The sequence below is a fragment of the Callospermophilus lateralis genome, chromosome 14 (genome assembly GCF_048772815.1).
Source record: "Callospermophilus lateralis isolate mCalLat2 chromosome 14, mCalLat2.hap1, whole genome shotgun sequence".
NCBI lineage: Eukaryota > Metazoa > Chordata > Mammalia > Rodentia > Sciuridae > Callospermophilus > Callospermophilus lateralis.
Genome location: NC_135318.1, coordinates 28111431 through 28135772, shown reverse-complemented (window position 1 = coordinate 28135772; position 24342 = coordinate 28111431). Strand labels below are relative to the sequence as shown.

General features: G+C 37.7%; 1 protein-coding gene across 1 annotated transcript; it reads right to left on the bottom strand.

Moving 5' to 3' along the window:
* Positions 1–9092: 9092 nt before the first annotated feature.
* LOC143380722 (ubiquitin-conjugating enzyme E2 variant 1-like) lies at positions 9093–23443 on the bottom strand. Its single transcript, XM_076833907.2, has 2 exons — positions 23378–23443; positions 9093–9365 (listed from the first exon to the last, which is right to left on the bottom strand). The coding sequence occupies exons 1-2, from the start codon at positions 23441–23443 to the stop codon at positions 9093–9095; spliced, it is 339 nt and encodes a 112-aa protein (XP_076690022.2).
* Positions 23444–24342: the final 899 nt, after the last annotated feature.

The following is a 24342-nucleotide window of genomic DNA, read 5'->3' as shown; positions in this document are numbered from 1 at the left end:
CCTTGCTCCCTAGCTCCCTCCCTCCCTTCCTTCCTTTTTTTTCTTTCCACATACTATACCAAGGAGTGGGATAACTGGGTCCAATGGTGGTTCCATTTCAAGTTTTCTGAGGAACCTTCATACTGCTTTCCAGAGTGGTTGCACCTATTTGCAGTACTACAGATTTTTTTTTTTTTAGTTGTAAATGAACCCAATACCTTTATTTTTATTTATTTATTTATTTTTGTGTGGTGCTGAGGATCAAACCCAGTGCCTCACACATGCCAGACAAGTGCTGTACCACTGAGCCACAACCCCGGCCCCAGTCCTACCGATTTTAAATTCCCATGGCCAACTATTCTGGCTTGTAAACCCACGTAACTGAGAAGCAAATGGAAGCCAGACCTCAATGGAAGCAGTACCATGTGACATGTCTGGAGGTAAATAACTTCCCCACCACATGCATAAGAGAAGGATTTGGATGCCTTCTAAGTGATACTGAAAATGACCTGGGCCCCTTTATAGAAGAGATTTAAAGGTCTGCACAAAGCCTGAGTCACACATATCTGTTGTAATGTTTTAGTCTTAATGTCAAAAAGAAAGAGATGGGGAGGACAGAGAGAAAAGAAGAAAAGAAAGGCAAATTACCATTTGGACATGCAGGCATAGGTGACACCTGAATCTGGGTGGAGATGGAGGCAGAGGTGGTGACACTGTGGGAGGGGCCTTCAGAGTCCCATCAGCAGGACCATGTACAGAAGTTCTGTTTGGAAGGGCCAAGTCGGAGCGGGGATGTGACTGAAGTTGCATGGAAGAAATCACAAAAGAAACTATAACACAGTTCAAAAACAAAACACATATACTGTTAAGAAATTAAAAGTCAAACGGCCAAATGGGAGAACATAGTTGTAATAAATGTGATAAAGGGATAATATTCTTAAAATATATGAATACTTAAAATCACCAGGAAAACCTCAAAAGAACTGCCAAATAGAAAAACCAGGCCAATGGCACAAACGATACACATATGTGTGTATATATGTACACACCTACAATAAATGGGCAATAAGCATGGAAAGAATCATTTAAAAATCATACAAATTAAAAATATATCGAAACACCATTTTCAGCCTGTGTATTTAACTCTGATGTTTTTTTAAAAAACATTCAATACCAGGAAGGGAAGTCTGGCATCCTCATGTACTACTTATATAGCAAGCAGCAGGAATTGCAACGTTTTCAAAAAGCAGTCTAAAAAGCAAGTTGTAGCAGGGGACCCCCCCCAAAAAAAAGCCTTGTATCTTTGAATCTGTTTTGGTCTTTTTTGTGTTGCTACAACAGAATACCACAGACTGGGTAACTGATAAAGAAAAGAAACTTACGCTGGAAGTCCTAGATCAAGGTGGCGGCATTTGATGTCATGCTATGGCTGATGGTGGGAGGTGGCAAGGGTCAGAGAAAGGAAGAGAATGAGCTTGCAGCTTCTAGCCCTTTTATAATCAGTGTGAATCCATTCATGAGGGCGGAGCCCCTGTGGCCTCATCACCTCTCAAAGATTCCACCTCTTCACACACACATGGCATCAGGGCTTAGGTTTCTAATGTGAGCTTTGGGGGAGACACATTCAGACCACAGCACATCTTAGAAGGAAAGCTGCGCCTAAGCATAGCACTATGAACAGCCTAGTTTGTGCTGCATCCCTGAGCTGGAGGTACCCAGCCAAGAGTGACTCTAACCCACAGCCCCCAGGCTTGTCTCTTACCCAGACTAGGGGCATGGGAGGGGTTTTCCAGCAACCTGGTCCTGCAGCACCCCACTGGTTCATCACCACCTGGAGTTCTCCCTGGTAGTTCACTAGAGTGCTGGGTTGTGTGCCACAACCCCCGGCAATTATTGGCACAGTGGAAAGCATTGAGCTACTAATGAACCAGAGAGAAATCCAAGTTCTGCTACAGCTTGAACAGCTTTGCCTTTCTGTGCCTCTAGTCTCAGGAATAACGTAATAATGAGAACTGTAGTCTTAATAGTATTTGCTATTTTGCCAGGTACAGTTCTAAGCTTTTTGTCTATTTGAATTCATTTCATCTTTAAGCAACTGCAGTGAGTAGCAATCATATTAGAAGTGAGAAAAGGCAGGCAGAGGGACAATGTGGCATGCCCAGTGACAGCAACCAGGAAAACAACGTCAAGGTTTGGAATGCAAACGACAGCCCCTGACTGCTGTAGACGCCCTTTGTCACCAAGAGGATTAGCGCAGGTGAAATACATGAAGGGGATTTTTAAAATCATAAAGCAGGATGAAAGCATAAGGCCTATCTATTGTTTGAAAGGTAAGAATAAATGACATGAGCCACAGAATCTGCTTTGGCAGTATTTGCTGTTAGTCCATAATTTCACATTTAAAATTCCAATAAAGAAATCTAGACTAGTTAAAAAAAAAAAAAAAAGAATATTGAAAAATCCTCTTCTCTCTTCCTCTTCTCTCTTTCCCTCCCTCCCTCCCTCCCTCCCTCCCTCCCTCCCTTCCTTCCTTCCTTCCTTCCTTCCTTCCTTCTTGTGAACCACAGCTGATTGAGAGAGGATTCCTTGCTAACTAAGCAGAGTGGGCAAAGATATGACCTGGGTGAGCTTGCTTTTCCAGATTCAAATTTGAAAGCAGACTTGAGAGTTTTTCAGGAAAGATCAGTCTTCTGTGGCCTGATCCCTCTTGGTATTTTCCTTCCATCCTGCCCTTTGTTTGAAGAAGCTTAATTTGATTTATTAGTAAGTAAAATGTTTTGCTTTCACATTTGTGGGATGTATTAATGTATAAAACGATTAATTAACATAAGAGATTAATTACAAAGCACTTGAACTAAATGAACCCTAATTCTGATGAAAGCTGAACATAAACACTTCATTAGCAAAATGAAATGGCACTTGGAATAAAATGAAGTTCCCAGCCTCGGGGCAGGTGAGCAGGAGTCCTCTGCATTGCTTCAAAGCCCCCAAACCAGGGCTCAGTGTCCAGCTAGAGGGTCCTGTCACTGTGCACAGTCCAGGATTGGCCCACTTGAACACCAATTTCCCTGATTTAGCAAAATTGTGTTCTCAGTGACTTCAAATCAGTCCTGTGACCTGGCTAGCCTGGGTGGGTTTATGCTGTCTATTGATCTCTGCTTCCTGACAGCTTCCTTTCACCCTCCTCAGGTGGCTCTTCTGTCTGCTCCTAAGGCTCTGACCTTCCTAGTGGTCTAGCCCCAACTGTTGCTTCTCCTCCATCTTCCTCTTTAGTTTGTTTTATTCACATTCGTAGTTTCAATACCAAGTATATGATGAACTCTTTCAAATTCTTATCTCTAGACTCTCTTATAAGTTCCCTTAGCTATTATTTATCATCATCATGATACTGCTGTTAAAGACTGAATATTTTTGTTACCCCACAATCATTATGTTGAAATCCTAGTTCCCAGTGGGGACTAGGCATTCAAAGATGGGCCTTTGGGAGGCAATTAGGTTTAGATGGGGTCACGAGGGTAGGGTCTTCATGATGGGATTAGTGTCCTTATATAGAGGAAGAAAGACCAGAACTAACTTTCTCTCTCTCTCTCTCTCTCTCTCTCTCTCTCTCTCTCTCTCCCATGTGAGAACAGAGAGAAGGCAACCATCAGTAAGCCATGAAGAGGACCCTCCCCAGGAACCAAATCTGCAGGTACCTTGACCTTAAACTTTAGAGTCTCCAGAATCATAAGAAAAGAAATTGTAGTTTAAGTCACCTAATTGATGGCCTTTTGTTATGGCAGTCTGAGGCGACTAATACAACTCTGTAGACGTCTCAAACCAAACGCAGAAAGAAGCTTGTAATCCTTCTAACTCCCTGTCTTGATTTGTGGTAGCCCCATCCACACAGATGGCCAGGTTGGAATCAGAGCATTGGTGCATCTCTTGATCTGGCTTTATCATTCTCCTTTTTCTTAAAAAATACTCCTTATTGAGGTATAATTCACATACTATAAAATCTTCCTCTTTTAAGTGTGCAACTCAGTGGCTTTTACTATGTTCACAGAGTTGTGTATCTACCCCCCAGAATCAACATGTTCATCACTCCAGAAAGAAACCCCACACCTTTTGCCATTCCACTTTTTCTGTTCCTTCTGGTTATAATCAACTTTCTGTCTCTATAGATTTACTAATTCTCTAAGTTTCATACAAATGGAATCATACAATATGTGACCCCTATGACTTTCATTTAGCATAACATTTTTGAGGCTTATCCCTGTTGTAGCATGGACCAGTTCTTTATTTCTTTTCAATGGCTAGATAATATTGCCACCATTTCTTCTCTGGGAAATTGTATAAATTCCTGATTTGTTCCTTGCTTTAGTATTATTTCCTTTAGTGCATTCTCCCCACTCTTCCCAGAGGAATCTGTAGGCATTACTCTGCTTAAATCCCACTTAAGATCTTCTAGTGCTTCCCACCGTTTGCAGGACATCCAAACTTCTGGGGGTGTCATAGCAGTCCTAAGGTGCTTCCCTTGACTACCCAGACTTTTCCCACCCCATCCTACTGTGCCCTTGGCGCAATCATGGGGAGCATCTGTTCTGCCTGTGGCCTACAGGTGCACCCCCTCTCACAGAATGTCCTTCTTCCAAGATTCATCCCGGAACACTCCTGCTCATCCTTCTCTACTTACACGTCATCTCCTCTTTGGGTTTCCACAGGACCTTGAAGACAATTCTATTAGGTGTGTGCCACTTGCTCTAAGGATTTCTGAGTACCTGTGAATTCCTTGAGTCCCTGTCTATCCTCAGGGCCTGGATTGTAATATAGGCAGAACTTGGTAAATGTTGAATAAATAAATGATTAGAGATAGAAAGAAATATACTATGTTAAATTATCCTGTGAGTGGCTCACAAAATAATAGCAATTGAAAGATTTTTATTTGAGCACATGTGTTGAAAACCTGGAGTTACTAAAACATCAGGCTATTCTGGGATAAACCCCAACAATGGCAAAACAAATCTACCTTTAAAAGGAACAGATATTTTACTGCCTGGAAATAGCTTAATTTACTTATCAAAAATTCGCTAGATAAACTGCTGACCACTCTATTTTACCTTGACACTAATAGCTCAAGGATCTCAGTAAATAACTGTTTCATAGGAAGTACCTGCTTTTGAATTTCACTGAGAAAAACGCCCTTTGCCCATATGCAATGAATTTCGATCATGCGATTCTTGTGACTGAAGGTATGATTAATAGATGTAGGTATCAAAGGGCTCTGTTGCCACACACTAAATCTAAGAAGCTCAAACAGAATTTATTCTTAGGAAGTGGGTGGCTGATCCTCACTGAATGGTCAGTGTCCTTACCTTATTTTGAAACTGAAATTAATTCCATGATTTTTGTTTAATACCATTTGAGGATTTTTTAAAAAAATATTTAAGTTTGGTAGGGTTCCTACTCTTTCATTCATAGTGGCAGTATTAGGATACCTTCTGAAAAGTTAATGGTTTTGTCCAACAGGTGATATTCAGAGACAGAGTGTGGCCTCTATATACAGAAGCACATAAGAAGCCTAAGTAAGAACTGGGGTTTGGGCTGAGTGGCAGAACATTTGCCTATCATGTGTGAGGCACTGGGTTCGATCCTCAGCACCACATAAAATAAAGGCATTGTGTTCATCTACAACTAAAAGAAAAAGAAAAGGAAGAAGAAGCCTAAGTAAAATGATAGCCTCAAACATCAAGAGTTAGTGAAAATCAACATGTCTACCCAAATACCTCTCCTTTCCATGTACATTCCTCTTCTACCTGAAAAATTACTTGAATTAGCTAGCTGGATGTAGAATTCAAATTCTGAATAGTAAAGCACTAGGAGTTTCCCTCCATCCCACACCCTAGGGCACTTCTCAGTTCTTTCAAATGTTTTCTTGGGTGAACCTGTGGCTGTTGAAGGCTCATAGGCAATAAGAAAAGCAATAAACCTCTATAAAGAACCTCACTTTCCATGTCCAAACCAGGGGACAAAACTTCATGTATGTTATCAAGATGATTATTATGTGACAATATTATTAGGCCATCTCAAAATCCTCCTCTTCTGGCACATGAAAAAGAGCAATGGCACTCAACTTCTGGAAAAGCTAGTCTTCCATATGCTCTACCCAAGGCAAAGAATTTTCAAAGAGTTTGGGTGATAGCATAGAACCTATGTTTGATTAAGAGAGTCATAGAAGGAGAAACCCCAAATCTATAGACTCCCTTCAAATTTCTGGCACATGTTCAAACGTGACTGTATGGAATGAGATTCTGAGAATCCTCAGGGAAAAAACATCAGCAGGAAGACTTAAAAAGTCAAGGAGAGATTTCTGCAGATATCCACTGCCAGGGAGACAGAATTTGAATCTCATGTCCTGCTGAATTAGATAGGCTCGGCAAACATCTCAGGTTTTTCAGTGAGTCCACAGAAAGACTATGACTTAGAATAAAAACCATTTTCCAGTATGAAGAAAACCACCATAGGGCTGTGGTTGTGGCTCAGTGGTACAGTGCTTGCCTAGTACATATGAGGCACTGGGTTTGATCCTCAGCACCACATATAAGTAAATTAAACAAAGGTATTGTGTCCATCTACAACTAAAAATATTTTAAAAAAAAGAAAGAAAGAAAAAGAAAACCACCATAAGATTGATAGCAAAACCTATATAGATGACCCTAACAAAACTTAAAAATAAACCATAACAAAACCTTTTCAAGAGATATTTGATCCATCAATAACTAAATTATTTGAAGAAAATGCAAGCGATATTTTCACAGGAAGATAACAGAATCGAGAGTTTCTAAAATGTGTTATCCATAATGTACAAGATACAATTTTTTAAAATGCTATACAAATGAATAACATAGGGAAATGTCATTCAGAGACCAGAGTGGGTCAAGGGGTGGGGGTTGGGGAGGCAGTCAATAACAACCAATACGAAAGGGGTGAGAGACAATCAGATCTTGGAGTTAGCAGACAAAGACTGTAAAAAAATATTCTGATAAATATGTTAAATAAGCATGTAAATATAATGGTAGACGAGGTGAAAATGTGAAATTGAAAGAATTACATGGGAATTCTAGATCTGAAAAGTACATCTGAAATTACAAATTTATTGAATGGGATCAACATAGATTGGACACAAGTGAATATACTTCAAGGTATGTCAATAAAATTATTGAAAGAGTTTCAGAAGCACAAAAAAGAGCGGGGGAAAAATGAACAAATTTCAGTGACCTGTAGGATAGCATCAAATGGTGTAGCATATATATAACTGGAATCTTAAAAAAAAGAGAGAGAAAAGGAGGTATAAAAAACACTTAAGTATTGGTCAAAATATTCCAACTTTTAATGAATAAATGACAAAACAAAAACTATCAGAATAGATATAAAAGAAAAACACGTTTAGGGACATAATGATACACTGCTCAAAATTCATCCAGAGGGGAGGAAAAAGACACATTATATACAGAAAAACAATTATAAAAATGATTATTGACTTGTCATGAGAATTATTGGAAGCTAGGAAACAATGGGATGATGACACATTGTTGAAGTGACGAAAGAAAAGTCTACAAGTCTACTTGGAATTTAAATCCATTGAAAATATCATTTTAAAATTAAGGAAAAATAAAAACATTTTTGGATAAATAAAAACTAGGAAAATTTCTCCCCAGCAAATAAGAAATGCTTAAAGAGGTTTAGACAAGAGACAAATAAATAAAGAACATAATATAAGGTGAATTTTGAGAGAAAAAAAATTTAAAGGTGATGTTGTAGACAGTGGTAGGAGCCACAGGGCTAAGGGAGAGGATGATTTAGCCACTTAAGGTGAGACATGAATGACCAGAAGGAACCAATAATGGCCCTAAGACAAGGCAAAGAATGAAGTTTGGGAATGGAAATCAGGAAAACTTCAGAGATCCATACATTCCCAAGGTCATTATGGAATTTAATCTCAACATTATTATTAAGACTTCCAAAGTACCACTTCAATTCCAAGCTCTGATTACTGTTGACACCTTTAATCTTATTTGCTGTAATACCTGTGCTCCAACCATTTAAAAAATATTTTTTTACAACTTCAGTTTCAATGGCCTTATCTTTTTTTTTTTTTTTAATTTTGTACCACTCCCATATCTACATTTTTGCCTTTATCAGGACTGGGTTCTATGGTCATGCATACCAGATACATCAAATCACTCTTCCTCCATCATGATCATCTGACTAAATTCCAAGAGTGGCTAAATCCAACTACCCAACAAGTCTTCACCTGCACCAGAGCTGCTGAAAGCAGCCCGAGAAGAACATGCAATGTTCTGACTTCTCTCACATTATAATCGTGGCTGTACATCTCATGGACACTTGGCATCCTTTTGCTGCTGCTATTCTACCCTCATGTGTTTGTGCTGCCACTTATCAAAAAAGCCATCTCACACCTGCCCCTCTGTCCATAAGCCATCAATATCACCACCCCCTAACTTTCATTCTCAGCTATTAATTTTGCCTCGTGTTTTCTTTAGAAGGGGAAAAAGCAATTCCATAAAATTATCTTTCCTTTCCACAATAAAATCTACAAAATATCTACATTTAGAGCTTCATGTTTCCTTTCTGTTTTAGAAATTATATCTGCTCCTCTTTCATATTCTGTTCACTGGTTTAGAAGCTCCACAATATCTTTGTCTGGCAATATCAAATTATCCTCTTCTGAAACATTCTCATCAGCACACTAACATGCTCTAGAATCTCTCATCTTGAAAATCAAATCCAAAATAACTTTCTACCCTGAACTGACATTCCCATTCAACTACCACTGCAATAAACTTTTAAAAATTTGTCCATATGCATAGTTCACATTTTCTCATTTTTTCTTCTACCTCTTCTTCTTCTTTTTGTTATAGAACAACTTATGTATTTCAAATGGACCAAAAATTAGTATCATTTACAGTATGTTAAGATAAATTGCCTTTGAAAGGGAGCTTCTTTGCCAGTACTTTGAGGTCTAAGAGACGTATCTAGAAAATTTACTACTGTGGAAAATGAAGACTGCTTAAATTGAATGGTTGGGTAGGGCTTGTGGTTTTTCTTTTTGATTAATTGCTGTAACACTGTCCTTCAGGAGGCTGAGGGAATTTCATATTTTCTTTAGACATCACTAAGTGCTGCAGCTTTTGCAGAATAACTTTGATGCAGTACCAATTCTGCCATTTTGCTAGCACTGATATGGCTCTTGGGTCCACCATTCCATTAGAACTATTGACTTCTGTCTTCTTAATTTTAGTTACAAATCTTACAAAATGGGGTGCTGCTGGGTATTTAGGCTCACCTTTTATTTTAAAGCTACATATTTGGGTTTCATAAATTGTCTGAGCGTATTATGGCTGTCATCTTGTGTTGCTGTCACTCAAAGGCCCTCTTCTACCTCTTTTTATGGGGCTTCAGTTGCGTGTCTCTGCAACTGACTCCACTGAGGTCACCCTTGACTTCTGTTATGGTTTGGATCTGGAACGTTCCCCAAAGTCTCATGTGTTGAATGCTTTGTGCTCAGTACTGCAGTGCTCAGAGGTGGGTCCATGGGAAGTGGATTCATCCCTGAAAGGACAACTGGGAGGTGGTAAAAACTAGGAGGTAGGACTTATAGAAGGGAGTGGGTCCTTGGGGATGTGCACTTTGAAACTATATCTTCTCCCCTGTCCCCCCACCCCAACCCCATGCTTTCTGGCTGCCCTGAAGTGAGCCCCTCTGCTTCACTATATCTTCTCCACCTTGATGTTCTGCCTCACCACGGCCTGTAGTAATGGAGCTAGCTGACCATGGACAGAAACCTCAGAAACTATGGGCTACAATAAATCTTTCCTCCTTTAAGTTGTTTTTTTTTTTTTTCCCCCTCAGGTATATTGTCACAGAAATGGAAAGTTGACTAACAACCTCCAGAGGCTTGGGTAATGGCCCCTTTACTGTTCACTTCCTGTTTGGCCTTTCAGTTCAGTTGACCTGCCTGCCCACTTCCTCCTTGTAACCCTCTCTGGTTTTGTCCCTGACCACTCCTTTTCCATCTCCTCTGCTGGCATTTCTCTCTTTGCTTTCTTTCTTTGTTCGTGTCCTCAGGGTTCATTCCTGGCCATTTCTTTATTTTTTTATTTTACTTCTCCTTTATCAGACCATTGATTCCCAAGGTTTTCTTCAAGCCCTAATAACATCTCTTCTGCATGTGAGGGTCTCTTACTCTGATAAATCCTGATGTTCTTTTTTTTTTTTTTTTTTTAAGAGAGAGAGAGAGAGAGAGATAATTTTAATATTTATTTTTTAGTTCTCGGCGGACACAACATCTTTGTTTGTATGTGGTGCTGAGGATTGAACCCGGGCCGCACGCATGCCAGGCAAGCGCGCTACTGCTTGAAGCCACATCCCCAGCCCGGGTCTCTTACTCTGACCGCTAAGCTTTTATCCTGGTGTCCCAGTGTTTGGGGTATGATCTCTTCCCTCTACCACAACAATGGCTCTCCTGCCTATTAAACAAATTAGGATTTGTCTTGAGACATGACTTTGGAAACCGAGTTAGTAAAACATTATTTGAAAAGACTATTATTCATCATCAAATGATCAATTATTTTATGATTTCAGCAAAGGAAAGGTTATTTCCTACCACATATAGCCAAAAGCACTGCTGTTAGTTTTAGTTTCCAGCTTTCTGGCTCTAAATTTAAAAGTGAACTTAAGTCAACCGAAGTGCAATTTCTTCGTGTGTGGCCTGGCCTCCCTCTTCCCCTAATTTTGTAGTTGGAAACACCTTAAAAGGAAAAAATAACTCCCCTTTGGGCAAAGTGAAGCAAAAATGTAAACTGCTTCTATGCTATCTTGAACAAATGTACATTTCCTGTCATTATACTTCATGGTTCTGAGTGGGCTCTTGAGAGAAAATGGTGAAACAAAATAGAAAAATATCCAAGCACATGCATAAAACCATACAGATACAAGAGAAAGCTGCAATGAGAGCCTACTGGGGGGAAGAAAAATTGAACTTAGGTCTCGTGCCAGCTAAATTTTTAGCATCTCTAAGAATAGGATGTAAGAGTGAAAAAATAGACTTTCTTCATCACGTTTCCTAGGCTCTAGGAATTCAGGTCTCTGCTTACTTCCTTTTCTTTGAACAACTGGCTCAATCCTTCAGTTGGTCTAACTTCTCCCATCTAGAAGATTCTTGACTTGCTTCTTCAATGCAGTTTTATTTCATGTATTACAATACAATTCCCATTGCCATGTCTTGGGAACACTCTCAAAGCCAATGGGGATACATCCATTCCACATCTTCCTACCACAAAGCTTAGTTAATATTCTAGAAACTCCTACAGAAGTGCCCATACAGAGCAACTGTAAACACATTTTAGAATATCTATTGTTAGAGATCACCATGAGATTGATAGAAGTTTTTGGAAGAAGAAGTAGGAAGAACGGTGCCATGGAATTTAGCATTGCAAAGGAAAGAGGGATTAACGTAGGTTTTTAAAATTCTGGTTTTGCAATTGGGGGTAAATACAGTTCAGTGGTAGAGCACTTGCCTAGGATGCTGGAGGCCCTGGGTTCCCTACAAAGTGCCATGTAAAAAAGAAAAATAAATAAATTTTATTTTTTATGCCATCCTCTGGAAAATATCTACATTATACCTATTTTCCAATTGTGGTGGTGGGTTTGGGGATGAAGAAGTGAAAGAGAGGGTGCTTACGGAAGATCATACAACATGAGATTCATTGTCTAGGAAACACCTGAACACATCAGTTGAAATTTGTCATTCAAGTTTTATATTTTACAGACACTATCTGTGATATATTATGACCTTTTGTATATGCAAAGGTTTATGAATATATCATAGAAGGATAAAATCCCCTTCTCCCTGCTGGTGAAGACTTTTGCAAAGAATCAGGTGGTATAAAGGCTTTTTAAACAATAAAAGCCTAAGGGATGCGGTATTAAATTCCTCTGCAGAGCAAAGAGTGCAAAGCCTGCCCAATCAGAAAATAGACAAATGAATAAAGATCAAGGATTGGAAAATAAACTGCTGTAATAAACAAACAAGTAAACAGCAGGTAAAAAATTAGGTAAGAGGAAGTGAGATTGCATCTGAGCTCTAGTCATTTGAAAGAAAGGGTCAAACTATTCTTAAGTTGATGATTTGAAGAGAGATTTGAACATGCATAAGAATAGTAATTTAATTACTATTTACATTTCTTTTTTAATTAATTTTTTGTTTATATATGACAGCAGAATCATTACACATATAGAGCACAATTTTTCATATCTCTGGTTATATACAAAGTATATTCACACCAATTCATATCTTGAGAAGATAATGCTAAGTGAAGTTAGCCAATCCCAAAAAAACAAATGCTGAATGTTTTCTCTGATATAAGGAGGCTGATTCATAGTGGGGTAGGAAGGGGGAGTGTGGGAGAAATAGATGAACTCTAGATAGGTCAGAGGGGTGGGAAGGGAAGGGAGGGGGCATGGGGCTAGAAATGATGGTGGAATGTGATGAACATTATTATCCAAAGAAATTTACATTCCTACTAGCAATGTATGAGATTTCCAATTTCTCCGCATCTTCATCAACACTTGCTGTTGTCTTTTTATTTAGCCATCATGGTGTGTGTGAAATGATATCTCATTGTGATCTTTATTAGCATATCCCTAATGACTAAAGAAGTTAAGCATTTTTCAGATTCTTATTGTCCACTTTTTGTGTCTCTCTGGCCTCTCTTCCTTGTTTTCCAATCTTCCATTTTCCCTTCTCTTCAAAAATGTGGCACAAAACCCTGATAGACAGGAACTGCATTGCAAGGCCGTGTATGTGTGTGTGTGTGTGTGTGTGTGTGTGTGTGTGTGTGTGTTTGTGTGTGTGTGTGTGTGCTGTAGCTAAAACAGAGTTTCAGTGAAACTCAAGGACAAGTTCATTAATGTGGATTGTGAACCCTAAAAGTACTAACTTTGGCTCAATTCAAGCCAACAGATCTTTATTCAGTGCTTTGTTTAGATAAGTGGAATGTGATGGATTTTTGAGTATCACACTTAAAATCTACCAGACAATACAAGTTAAGTTCATCAATAAGTTTAAAATAAGGACACAATAGATAAATATTGGAAAAAAGGTGGTAGAATGCTATCTATAGTGGAATTGGAAATGTGCATACACTTTGACTCAGCAATCCACTATTAGAAATCTATCCCAAGGAAATAGCTACATGGTTTCACAGTTAGATCCAGAGATATTTACCTAAGGCTATTTGTAATTATATGGAAAAAAAATCAAGTAGTTCAATAGCTGCATAAATTATATCTAGACAATAATTAGGCATTTGTTTAAAACTCTGGGCAAATATAATATGCAGAAAGTATAAGAAGTCTCCAGAGGCCAAATCAAAGGGAATAAAAACCAGAGTGGTATTAAGGGGGCTGGTGCAGCAGCTTGCCTGAGGGACCAGGTCAGGGAGGGGTTGCCAGTTTCAGTAATCTAGGGATTTAGGTTTTAACACATGGGGACAGGAGACAAGAACTAGGATCTACTGAAGGTAACCAAGTCCCCAGCTTCTTGTAGGACTATAACCTCAGAGGGAGGAGGATTAGGATGACTTACATTCATCAGTGAAGATGACACAGAACTTTGTTTGTTTTAGTTTAGTCTCTGGGTGGTGAAAAAAAGGCATTTATTTTGAGAATTTGTAATCAGGGACTTATAACTCTTGTAGATATAGGGCCCAAATTATACTACCTGATAATTCAAGAGAATCCCAAGGTAGGAAATTAAAAATAAAAAAAAAAATTGTCTCCTGGCCAGAGGCCATAGGGCACTTGGCAGAAAAGCAGCCCCCTCTGGGAGAACAAGGCAGCCCGGCAGACTGCCCAGGCCACTGGCCTATCATGTCCCCTAACGAGGTGCACAGGATCCATAAGTCGAGATCACTCTTCTATTTTACAGATTTTTTCCCCCTATAAGACTCTTCATTTTGCCAGTCTAATAAAACGAAAAGATCCAAGTTTGTTCTTATCACTTAGATCATTAAATGTTCCTTGTTGGCAGCCTGGAAATCCTGCTTTGGTTAAAGTGTAAAATCGTGACAAGTGTATGTCAGGGTGAGTTATTTCTTCGTGGAAGTAAATGGGTTCTCTTAATATGCTGAATAATAACATGCTGAAATTAACCTTCGAATCAGGAAACAGGTTGATTTTTTAAATTTTCCTGCTGTTTTCTCCACTGTTGGCATTTTGAGATTTAGCTAGTACTTATAGGTATTTCATTTTTTTAAAAAATCTTCTTTCATCATCTCTGATTAATTTCACAAGAGTTTGGTTTTGTAATTCCAGCCACTGTATCTATGATTCTTTGCTCTGTAGCTTCTGCATAATTTTTTACTAGCTCCATCAATATTTCAGTTCTTTAGTGTTTACAAATGTCGCACATTCTTTAGACACATTCTGCTTTAACAGTTGTTACTTATTCTTTTTGAGGGGGTGGGTTACTGGGAATTGAACTCAGGGGCACTCGACCATTGAGCCTTTAAAAGAGTTCCATCTCATTCGTGTCTTCTAAAAATATATTGTTCTTACTATTATTTTGATGGGACTACTACTACTTTGAAATTTTCTTTTCTAGTTTTCTCTGACTTGACCATGATGATATAATATGTTGATGGAAATTCAATTTTTAAAAACTCACCTGGCAGGGAGTTTTTTGTTATTTCATATTATTCCACCTTTACATTTTAGTTTAAGCTTTAAGTTGGTTGTCTAGATTGCAACAGGGGAGTGTGAAACAGATAAAATCATGTCTTATGAGACGGTCTTTTTAAGGTCCTGGAGAGTAATTGAAAAAGACAACACCCAGAAAGGCCAATAGGTTGCCCTCAAATATTGGAATAATGGGGAAGAGAGAGAATAAACAAGGAAGAAGTTCCTAGCTTTAATATGCAGAAAAAATTAATTAGAACCATGAAACAACCAGGTAGACAAAATTACAGATGAGGTACAAATTTTTGTCAGCAGGGTTTGAAGACTCAGGCATAGACTCCAAGTATAGAACCAAGATATTGTTCTCATTTAGACCTGGAGATGACATTCCTTACTAGGAATAAAAAATAAACATGTGAATTATTATATACACAGTTCTCTTAATATTTAGTTGATTTAATCATGATATGAAGTTTGGAAATAGAATGCCAATCATTTCTGTCCCTTACCTTTAGGAGAAGAGGTTTTTCGTGTGTGTGTGTGTGTGTATGTGTGTGTGTATGTGTGTGTGTGTATAATATTCTTTTTATAATGCAAATGTTCTTAACTTTGGTGAATCATGTATGGGAAATATGAGGGAGTACTTTGAATAAATAGATTTTATTTCTCTTTACTCTTTTGAATAGTCATTAAAGTATACAAGTTTGTAAATACAAATAGTATCTTGTCTCCAATAAAGATAAATTCACCCTATAATGCTTTATTAATACATGCATGGGTATGATCATTTATTTCCTTTTTTCAAGTTAGAAACTTATTGTTTCTAAAGAAAGTTGTTGTTTTTTTTTTTTAATAGAAAGAAGAACCATTGTAAGAAAACAAAACAAAACAGAAATTAAAGTAGCAAAGCCCTGATGTCTATTGTCCCACAGATCCACAATGGGGCACTATTGAGTTTTGCAAGTTGCCCTTTCCAAGGGCAGAAAGGGAACCCTGATATGAATGATCACCTCAAAGACAATACTTCAGTTTCTCATAAATGAATTATTTCATTATTTAATATGCATTTTTCTTTAACAAGTCCTCACTAAAGAGCTGAGTATGTATTGAATAATCTCACTTTTAAAATGCCCCAATCACCTATTGAATGGTATCATTAGGCCCAATTACTTTGATGTGAATAAGCATAGGGGAAAAAATTAAAATATGCAAATGGTATAAATATTAGAAATTCTCTTCTAAGTTTTGCACTTGTGAACATGGAAAGAATTATTTGGGTATTAGATTATTGTTAGGTAATCCAAATTCTTTAAAGTTCCATCAGTTTGTAGTCCATTCAAATATGCTTTGCACCAAGATTAGCTGGAAATGATGTGATACATAGTAACCAAAGAGTTTGGCTAATTTAGTGAAGACAGCAAGCAAGATTGCTTGGCATTGGGTATGTAGATCAAATAACTAATTTATTGGTTCTACTTTCTTTTATAGTTATTCTTAAAATCATTAATGAATTTATAAATGTATTTAGATATGTAATTTTTCTTATGTTTTTGTTGCCTTTTAGGTGAAATAGCTATTCCACAAAAAAGCAATATTGAAAAGAGGGAAAATGAATGTAATGTTATGTAAAACGCATTTTCATTCCTATATTTTGCTTCAGATAGGGAAGGTATGTACTTTGGTGGCATCTTGTTCTAGTCATCTTTGCTTGTTATCGAAATCACCCATCTAATAATGAACTCATTGGGGATATATATGACACATTAAGTTAGGGGAGAGAACAAATGGAAATGCACCATCATAAGAGAAAGTGTAGACATTTCATAAGTCCTCTCCCTATGACATCCAATCTTACCATCCGTAAGTCCTCATTAGTATTTTCCATGATACTTAGTAGGTCTGAGAGGTAAGAACACAAGGTCAAGGTGTGGCTGAACTGATCAATGGAATTTCCAGTGAGTTAATGCAAGTTTGATGAATGAAAATAACAGAATATATCCTAGTTAGTTTAAGCAAGACATGGATTTTTTAGAGAATATTGAGAATCTCACAGAGTCTCTGGTAGAACCAGAGACTCAGCAACAAGTCCATGTCCCATTGTACCAGAAGAAACTCCACAGCAAGGGTTGCCCCACCTCTAACACTATGGCTCCCATGCTGTGTGCAGCTTGCACTGATGATACTTAGGCCTGGACCTCAGAAGTTATTCTTGCTTCAAAAAGCTCAAAATCTATCTCAAGGCCACAGTTGAGGAAGTCAATGCCTTCAGTTTTCCCTTATCAACTAAAACTCTACGTGAGTGTGTCAGCTTGGAGTACCCCTGTTCTGCTTCCATGCCTCAAGTCTAGCTGAGAAATTTAGTTCTGACTTTCATTTTAGGGAGGAAGGCTTATCATCATCATCATCATCATCATCATCATCATTATTTTGATTGCCCAAAATATACAAAGGGTATTCAGAAGATAATGAGCAACTATGAATATAATAGAAGTCTTCTGCTATCTATCTATTCAGGTGAAGGGAAAAAGCTGTTTAAACAAAACAAGTTAAGTGCTTTTGAGGAATATGAAGTTGTTCAAAGCTCATAAAAAAAACTGAAACAGTAATGAAAATTTTGCTGAAATTTTAAGAACTTTATTTTACTGGGAACATAATAACAGTTAATGTTTACCAAGCACTGCACAAAGGCCCTTGTATATATCTTCTTGTAGAATCTTTATCCCATCCTTGGGATGTAGTTGCTCTAAGGCTCTGAAAACTTAGACAATCTCCACCAAGGTCACATAGCTGCACTGCATTCAGACCAAATTCACCTGGTCACATACTCTATAATCTTAACCAGCATACCAACATTTCCCTACAGAGCATGCAACCATTTGAAGAGATATGATCTGTTCACTCTAAGTGTTCTACTGAGATTGCTTGGATGAAAGTAGAGTGTTATAAATGGTGTTATTAGTATTCACAAGCATTTTTTCAAGCATAAGCATTTTAAATGTCGGTTGCTAAATCTTTTCTAGTGGAACACTTCTCTCATGCATTTATCCAGTGTCCACTCCTTTCCCATCTAGCCAACTTGCTCTGCATACGTTTAGTGAGAAGATATTCAATTATGTGTTCTGCATCTGGTTTTTAAAATCTATCCTCATTTTGGGTCCAAGTCAAGTCTCAGTTCCTCCCAGAAGGCCCTTCTGCTTCTCCAGGTTTTTAAAAATGTTTTTTATTAGTCTATTATAGTTATACTTCATAGTGGGATTCATTTTGACATAATCATACATGCATGGAATGTAATTTGCTCCATTTCAGTTCCCACTATTTCTTCTTTCCCTCCCTTCTTCCACTCTAATGATATTTCTTGTATTTATTTATTATTTTTTAATTGATGCTTTATAGATATACAGAAAGGCAGAATTGCTGTGGTCTATTTATAAATGTACTTAGCATAATTTGTCAATTTTATTTCAAAGTTCCTTCCTTTCCTCACTCTTCCTCCCTCCCCTTTGATTCTCTTGCTCTTTAGATTTCACATCTGTTTTCATGGGATCCTCCACCTTCCCCCCCTTATTTTGCTCTGGCATGTATATATGCAGAGCAGGATATATATATATATATATATATATATATATAACATTTTCTTTATCTATTCATCTGTTGACAAGTACCTAGGCTGGTTCAATAACTTGGCTATTGTGAATTGTGCTGTTATAAACATTGAGGTGGCTGTATCATTATAGTATGGTAATTTTAGTTCTTTTGGATAAATACCAAAAAATAGGATAGCTGGGTCATAGGGTGGTTCCATTCCTAGTTTTTTTGAGGAATCTCCATACTGCTTACCAAATTGGTTGTGCTAATTTGTGAATTTGTGGTCCTGCCAGCAATATATGAGTGTAATTTTCCCCCCACATCCTTGCCAGCATGTATTATTATTTGTATTCTTAGTGATTGCCGTTATAATTGGAGTGAGAGGAAATCTTGGTGTAGTTTTGGTTTATTTAGCTTCTTCAGTGTTTTTAACATGAATGGGTGTGGATTTTTGTCAAAGGCTTTTTCTGCATCTATTGAGATGATTATATGATTCTTGTCCTTACTTCTATTTATGTGGTGAATTACATTTATTTGTTTGCATATGTCAGAACAACTTGCATCCCTGAGATGAAATTCACTTGATTATGATGTATTTTCTTATTAGTGTGTTTTGCTAATATTTTATTAAGGATGTTGGCATCTAAGTTCATCAGGGATGGTTTTCTTACCTTGATATGTCGTCTGTCTGATTTTGGTGTTTGGGTTATACTGGCTTCATAGAATGAATTTGGGAGTGTTCTATCAATTTCTATTTCATAGAATAATTTGAAGAAGAATGACATTAGATCTTTTTAAAGATCTGGAAAAAGTTGGCTGAGAATCCATCCCATCCTGGACTCCTGTTTGTTGAAAGAAGGCTTTTAAGTGCTGTTTTAATAGAATTCAAAATCATTGCTTGGTATTGGTCTGTTTAGGTTTTCTATATCCTCATGGTTCAATTTGGGTAGGTCATATGTGTCTAGACATTTGTCAGTGTATTCTAGATTTTTTAGTTTATTGGAGTATAAGTTTACAAAATAGTTTCTAATGATCCTTTGGATTTTAGAACTTTTTCTGCAGTGATATCCCCTTTTTCATCTCTAATTTTGTTGATTTGGGTCTTTGTTTTGGTTAGTTTAGCTATGGGTTTATGAATCTTGTTTATCTTTTCAAATAACAAACTTTCTTGTATTGATTCTTTGTATTTTTTTTACTTTCAATTTCATTTATTTTGGCTCTGATCTTAATTATTTCCTGTTTTCTATTGATTTTGGAATTAGTGTGTCTTTTTTTTTCTAGAGAGCCTTGAAGTAAAACATGTGATTGTTTATTTGGGATCTTTTTATTTTTTAATGAGTGACTCCACGCTATACATTTTCCCTTAGAAGTGCCTTCATAATGTCTCAGAGGTTTTGATATGTTGTATCTCTGTTCCCATTTCTTTCATTTTAATTTCTCCCCTGATTTCTTCTATGACCTGTCCCTCTTTATAAAGTGTATTATTTAATCTCTAGCAGCTCAAATTATTTCTATTTTTCATCTTGTTATTGATTTCTAATTTCATTTCATTGTGATTTGATAAAGATGCAAGGAACTATCTCTATTTTTGCATTTGCTAAGACTTGCTTTGTGTCCTAAGGTAAGTTGTATTTTATAGGTTTCATGTGCAGCTGAGAAGAAAGCAAATTTGGTTGTTGGTGAATGAATTGTTCTTCAGATCTCTGTTAGGTCCATTTTATTAACAGCATCTTTTAGTTTCCAAGAGTCTTTACTTAATTTATGTCTAGATGACTTATTTATTGGTGAGAGGGATATGTTGAAATCACTCAGCATTACTGTATTGGGGTCTATTTGATTCTTCATATTAAGTAGGATTTGTTTTATATACATAGATGCACTGATATTAAGGGCATAAATATTTACAATCATTATATCTTGCCTTTGGATGATTCCCTTAACTAGTATGAAGTGACTTTCTTTGTCTCTTCTGATTAATTTTGGCTTGAAGTCTACTTTGTCAGATATGAGAGTAGCTACTGCTTGCTTTCATTTCCATTTGGATGGTATATCTTTTTTCCATTTTTTCATCTTCAGCTAGTGATATTATGTCACTGAAAAGTTTATGCATTCCTTTAGTTTGTATTTTGGTGACTTCTTTTATGCCAATTATTTTTAGATTTGGTCTCTTAATGTCATCTCAGATTTCTTGAATATTCTGGTCATGGTCTCTTAATATCTTTCCTTTATTGTTGACTTTATTTTCAAGATTATATACTTTAACTTAGGATCTGAGAATCTGCCTTCAATGTTGTCTAATCTATTGGAGGTTCTTTCAACTGAATTTTTAATTAGATTTATTGACGCTTTCATTTCCAGGATTTGTTTGGTTCTTTTTCAGAATCTCTCTTTATTAAAATGTTCTTTCTCTTCCTGTGTATTCTCTATAGTTCATTCCTCAGATCTTTTTGTTCATTGAATATTTAATTATCAATTTCCTAAATTCTTTTTCTGACATTTCCTCCACTGTGTTGTCAATAGGGTCAGTTGTATTGTGAGCTATTTGGGGTGGCTCATTCCCTCAATTTTTCATATTGTTAACATTTCTACACATCTTCTAGGATGATTATATCTTCTACTTTTATATAGGGGATTTTTAGTGAGCTTCTTTCTCTTTACTATGTGTCCTAGGTTGGGCAAATGTCTTGGTGTCAATATTTTCAATTTGAACTCTCTGCTCTGTCCTGGCTCTAACATCACATTGAGACAAATACAAATCCCCAGTAATTACAGTCATTTCAGAACAATGTTTTATATTAATAAATCTTTTTAGAAAAACCTTATTAGCAATACTCTCTAGCAGTCCACTAGTCTGAATAATAAATTTGAGTATTTTCTTGAATTGATTGAGAAATTAGATAATAAGGAAAGTACAGTTGCTTTTAAATTATATTTGACTCTTATATCAGGGGTTCTTCTACTATCTCAATTCTGGGATGCAGAGAAGTCAAGACACTATTTCCCCTCCACCATTTTCTCAGAATCAGTTTATTTGTTTATTTATGTTTCTTGCTGAGGCTTCTGAAATAAAAAGCTTTTTTCCTGGTTATTGTGTAGTTTGTTTATTCTCAGCTCTGACCCAAAGTGGTCAGACTTGTTAGGGGAGTCTGCATGCAGAGTTTCACTGTAAGGTTTCACTGCCTTTTGGTCTAGAAGCTCTGGTCCAATTCTTTCTGGAAATCTCAGACCATGAGTTGGGAGAAGGAGAGTGGAATGCATCAGCCTATCCTTCAACCTATTCTGGGATTGGGAGAGATGATTCAGGGGTCACCAGATTTGGTCTGAATTTAATTAGTCTCAGTTCCTCACTCTCAGTATCAGGCAGGCTTCTTATCCCAGAGCTCAGATTTCATACTTCAAGTGAAAGAGTTCTTCACTCTTCTCAGCTTCATAGGTTCAATTTGCCAGTGCTAAATTGGCAAATTTTAAACAACTGTTAAAAATGGAGTCCATTAAGAGTAAAGACGTTGAGTTAAGAAGGCAAAAGGAAGGTTGGGATATTCAAAAGGTGAAAGTGGAGAAAATGGAAGTCAGGAAGCACATGAAGGTCCTAAAGAGGGAGGAAGTGAAGAAGTAGAAGTCAGAGAATGAAATATTTCACTATCAGAGGGAGAGAAGAGTCATAGTAATGAAACAACCAAAGAAGTAGAGAAAAACAACACCAACCCCCAACATCAACAAACAAACAAAAAGGCTTAAGAAACAAACAAAACAATCACTACTTCTTAGAAAAACAAAATGAAAGAGTAAAGATTAATAAAAGGAAATGATAAAATAAGAAAACAGAAACCACCAAATACGTGTTTATATGTATACATATGAACCAATCAACAAATATAGCCAGCACAACTAAAAAAATGAATAATGAAAGAAAGAAAAAGGACAAATTCTTAATTAACGATGCTTGAAATTTTCCACTGAGGTAGCTGAAGTTGAGTATTTACGCCCAGTTCCAGAGGGTCCTCCCATTCCTCACTTGGATTCTGTGCCTCTTAGAGGGAGCCAGGGCTGGGTGATATGAAAGCCACCCTTTTGTGATTTTCATCACTGCCTGCTGGAGTGAGCTGGAGTGTTGCTGGTTGCAATACCTTTTAGCTTCTCTAGGCAATAGGACTGGAAGTTCCTTCTATTGGGATTCTGTCTCGGTGTCTTAGATTGATGCTTTTCCTGGTTGGAAGTGGCACAGAGATCTATTTGGGGAGTTTGGGCTGCTGGGGTTGAGCTCTAAATGAAACTTTGAACCTTTGTTCGAATATCTACTCTAGAGCAATTAAATCCTTGTACCCCTGAGGGCTCAGTAGATGTTGACCTTGGCTGGGCATCTGGGTTTCTAGCATCTCCCCACAGTTCTGTTCTAGGGAGGGATGACAGACCTCTCTGAGTGGATGGTGCACAGCAGGTTTCCCACAGCTTCCTTCCTCCCCTGCCCACATATGAATTTCCAAGGCTCTATTCCCAAATGTAATCATACCCCCTCACCCCACCCCATCAATTCCCCCTACTGATCCTTTGAACCACAGGGTTCAAAGGAAGAGCAAGTCACACGGTTCTCTGTACCTCTGTCTTGAAATCCCCCTGAATCTTCTATTTTTCTATAACTGTTTTGGGATCGTGATTTGCCAGGTGCACTTTAGGTCATGCAGTGAGCACTGGCTGTGACAGAGTGGAAGTATTTGCTAAGGACTCTCCCGTTTCCATAGGAACGAGTTTCAACATAAACTCCTCCAGCTGGACCTCCACCTCAGTTTTTCACATAGGAGTTGAGAAACACAGAGCACTTTTTAAACACCAGCTGGCTGTGCAGTCTTTAAATCACCTGAGTACAGACTGCCTTCCACAGCTCTTTGTGTGCCAATTTATCCATCCTGCTTCTCTTTCCCTCTGTGATGCCCCTCCTTTTGCAGTGACCCAACCCCCTGGACACTGCTGGGCTCCGGTGTATTACTTGATAGCCTCCTTTCACTACCCTGGAATCTCTGGGCTTCTCTAACCTCTGACAAATACTGATTTAAATTGCTTTTCTTGAGATACTTACCTTGTTATGAAGCAGTATTTTTGCTATTCCAGTTCCAAACAGGAAAGCCTTCTTCTGCTCTGCCATCTTGCAATCCCCTTCCATTTCTCCCAGTTTTGACCGATCTTCTGGAAACAGGATATTTATGAAGGATATTATGCAAGCAGCTTCAGGAGACAGTCTTACCTTGCACCCAGTCAGATGTACAATATCCTGGAAAGGAGATTGGCCTTGGATACCTACATCTAGGGAAGGTCCAATTCTTTGTCCTCCAGGCAACTTCTCCAAATGATAAATTCTTAAATATCTTTCCCCCGAGGTCTTTAAAATAATATATTTTGGTGTTAGTTTAGACATGCCAGACCCTGAGTGCCATCATAGCACAGATCATCTGTCCCTTCCTCTGGAATGTCTTGGAACATAAGATGATGCCTTAGTTATTATTATACCCCAGAGCATGACAAATAACAGCCCCCAAAGAAATGGGGTTGCTACATTTATATTTCTGGGGGCTGGAGTGGCTTATGATCCCAGCCTCTCCATCACTGCTCTGCCTCTTCTTACCTAAGCACAGCGGAGCTTCTCCTTAAAGGTTACCATGTGCATTTACCAACCAGTAGAATGAGTAGAAAGAGAGCCCAAGTCATTTCTTTCAGGGACTTAAAAGCTAAAATGTTGGCACTTTTAAAGGATTAAGGCCACTTATTAACTGAACTTTTTTTGGAGTTAATATGGAGCTCATCTGTCTCTTGTTTTCACACCATGTTTTGCTGTCTTCTTTGAAGCTCAGGAAGCACGTCTGTCCACAGCCGGGGACAGTCCTCCCATTGTCTGTGATCTTGTAACTCTCACCTGAAGTGGCTTTGATACGACATTGACAGGTTTCTTCTGCACCCTGGTCATTTGAGCCCAAGATCAACTCATTTGCTACATTACCTCCTCCTTGCCTGTTAAGGGCTATGTTTTCCATTTTGAAAAACATTCCA

Excerpts from the sequence above, each read along its gene's own strand:
- LOC143380722 (XM_076833907.2), bottom strand. The coding sequence starts at position 23,443 with ATGGCAGAGCAGAAGAAGGCTTTCCTGTTTGGAACTGGAATAGCAAAA. Across the intron at positions 9,366-23,377 it reads AAATACTGCTTCATAACAAG|ACAATTTATGAAACCCAAAT; the intron begins GTAAGTATCTCA and ends TAATACGCTCAG.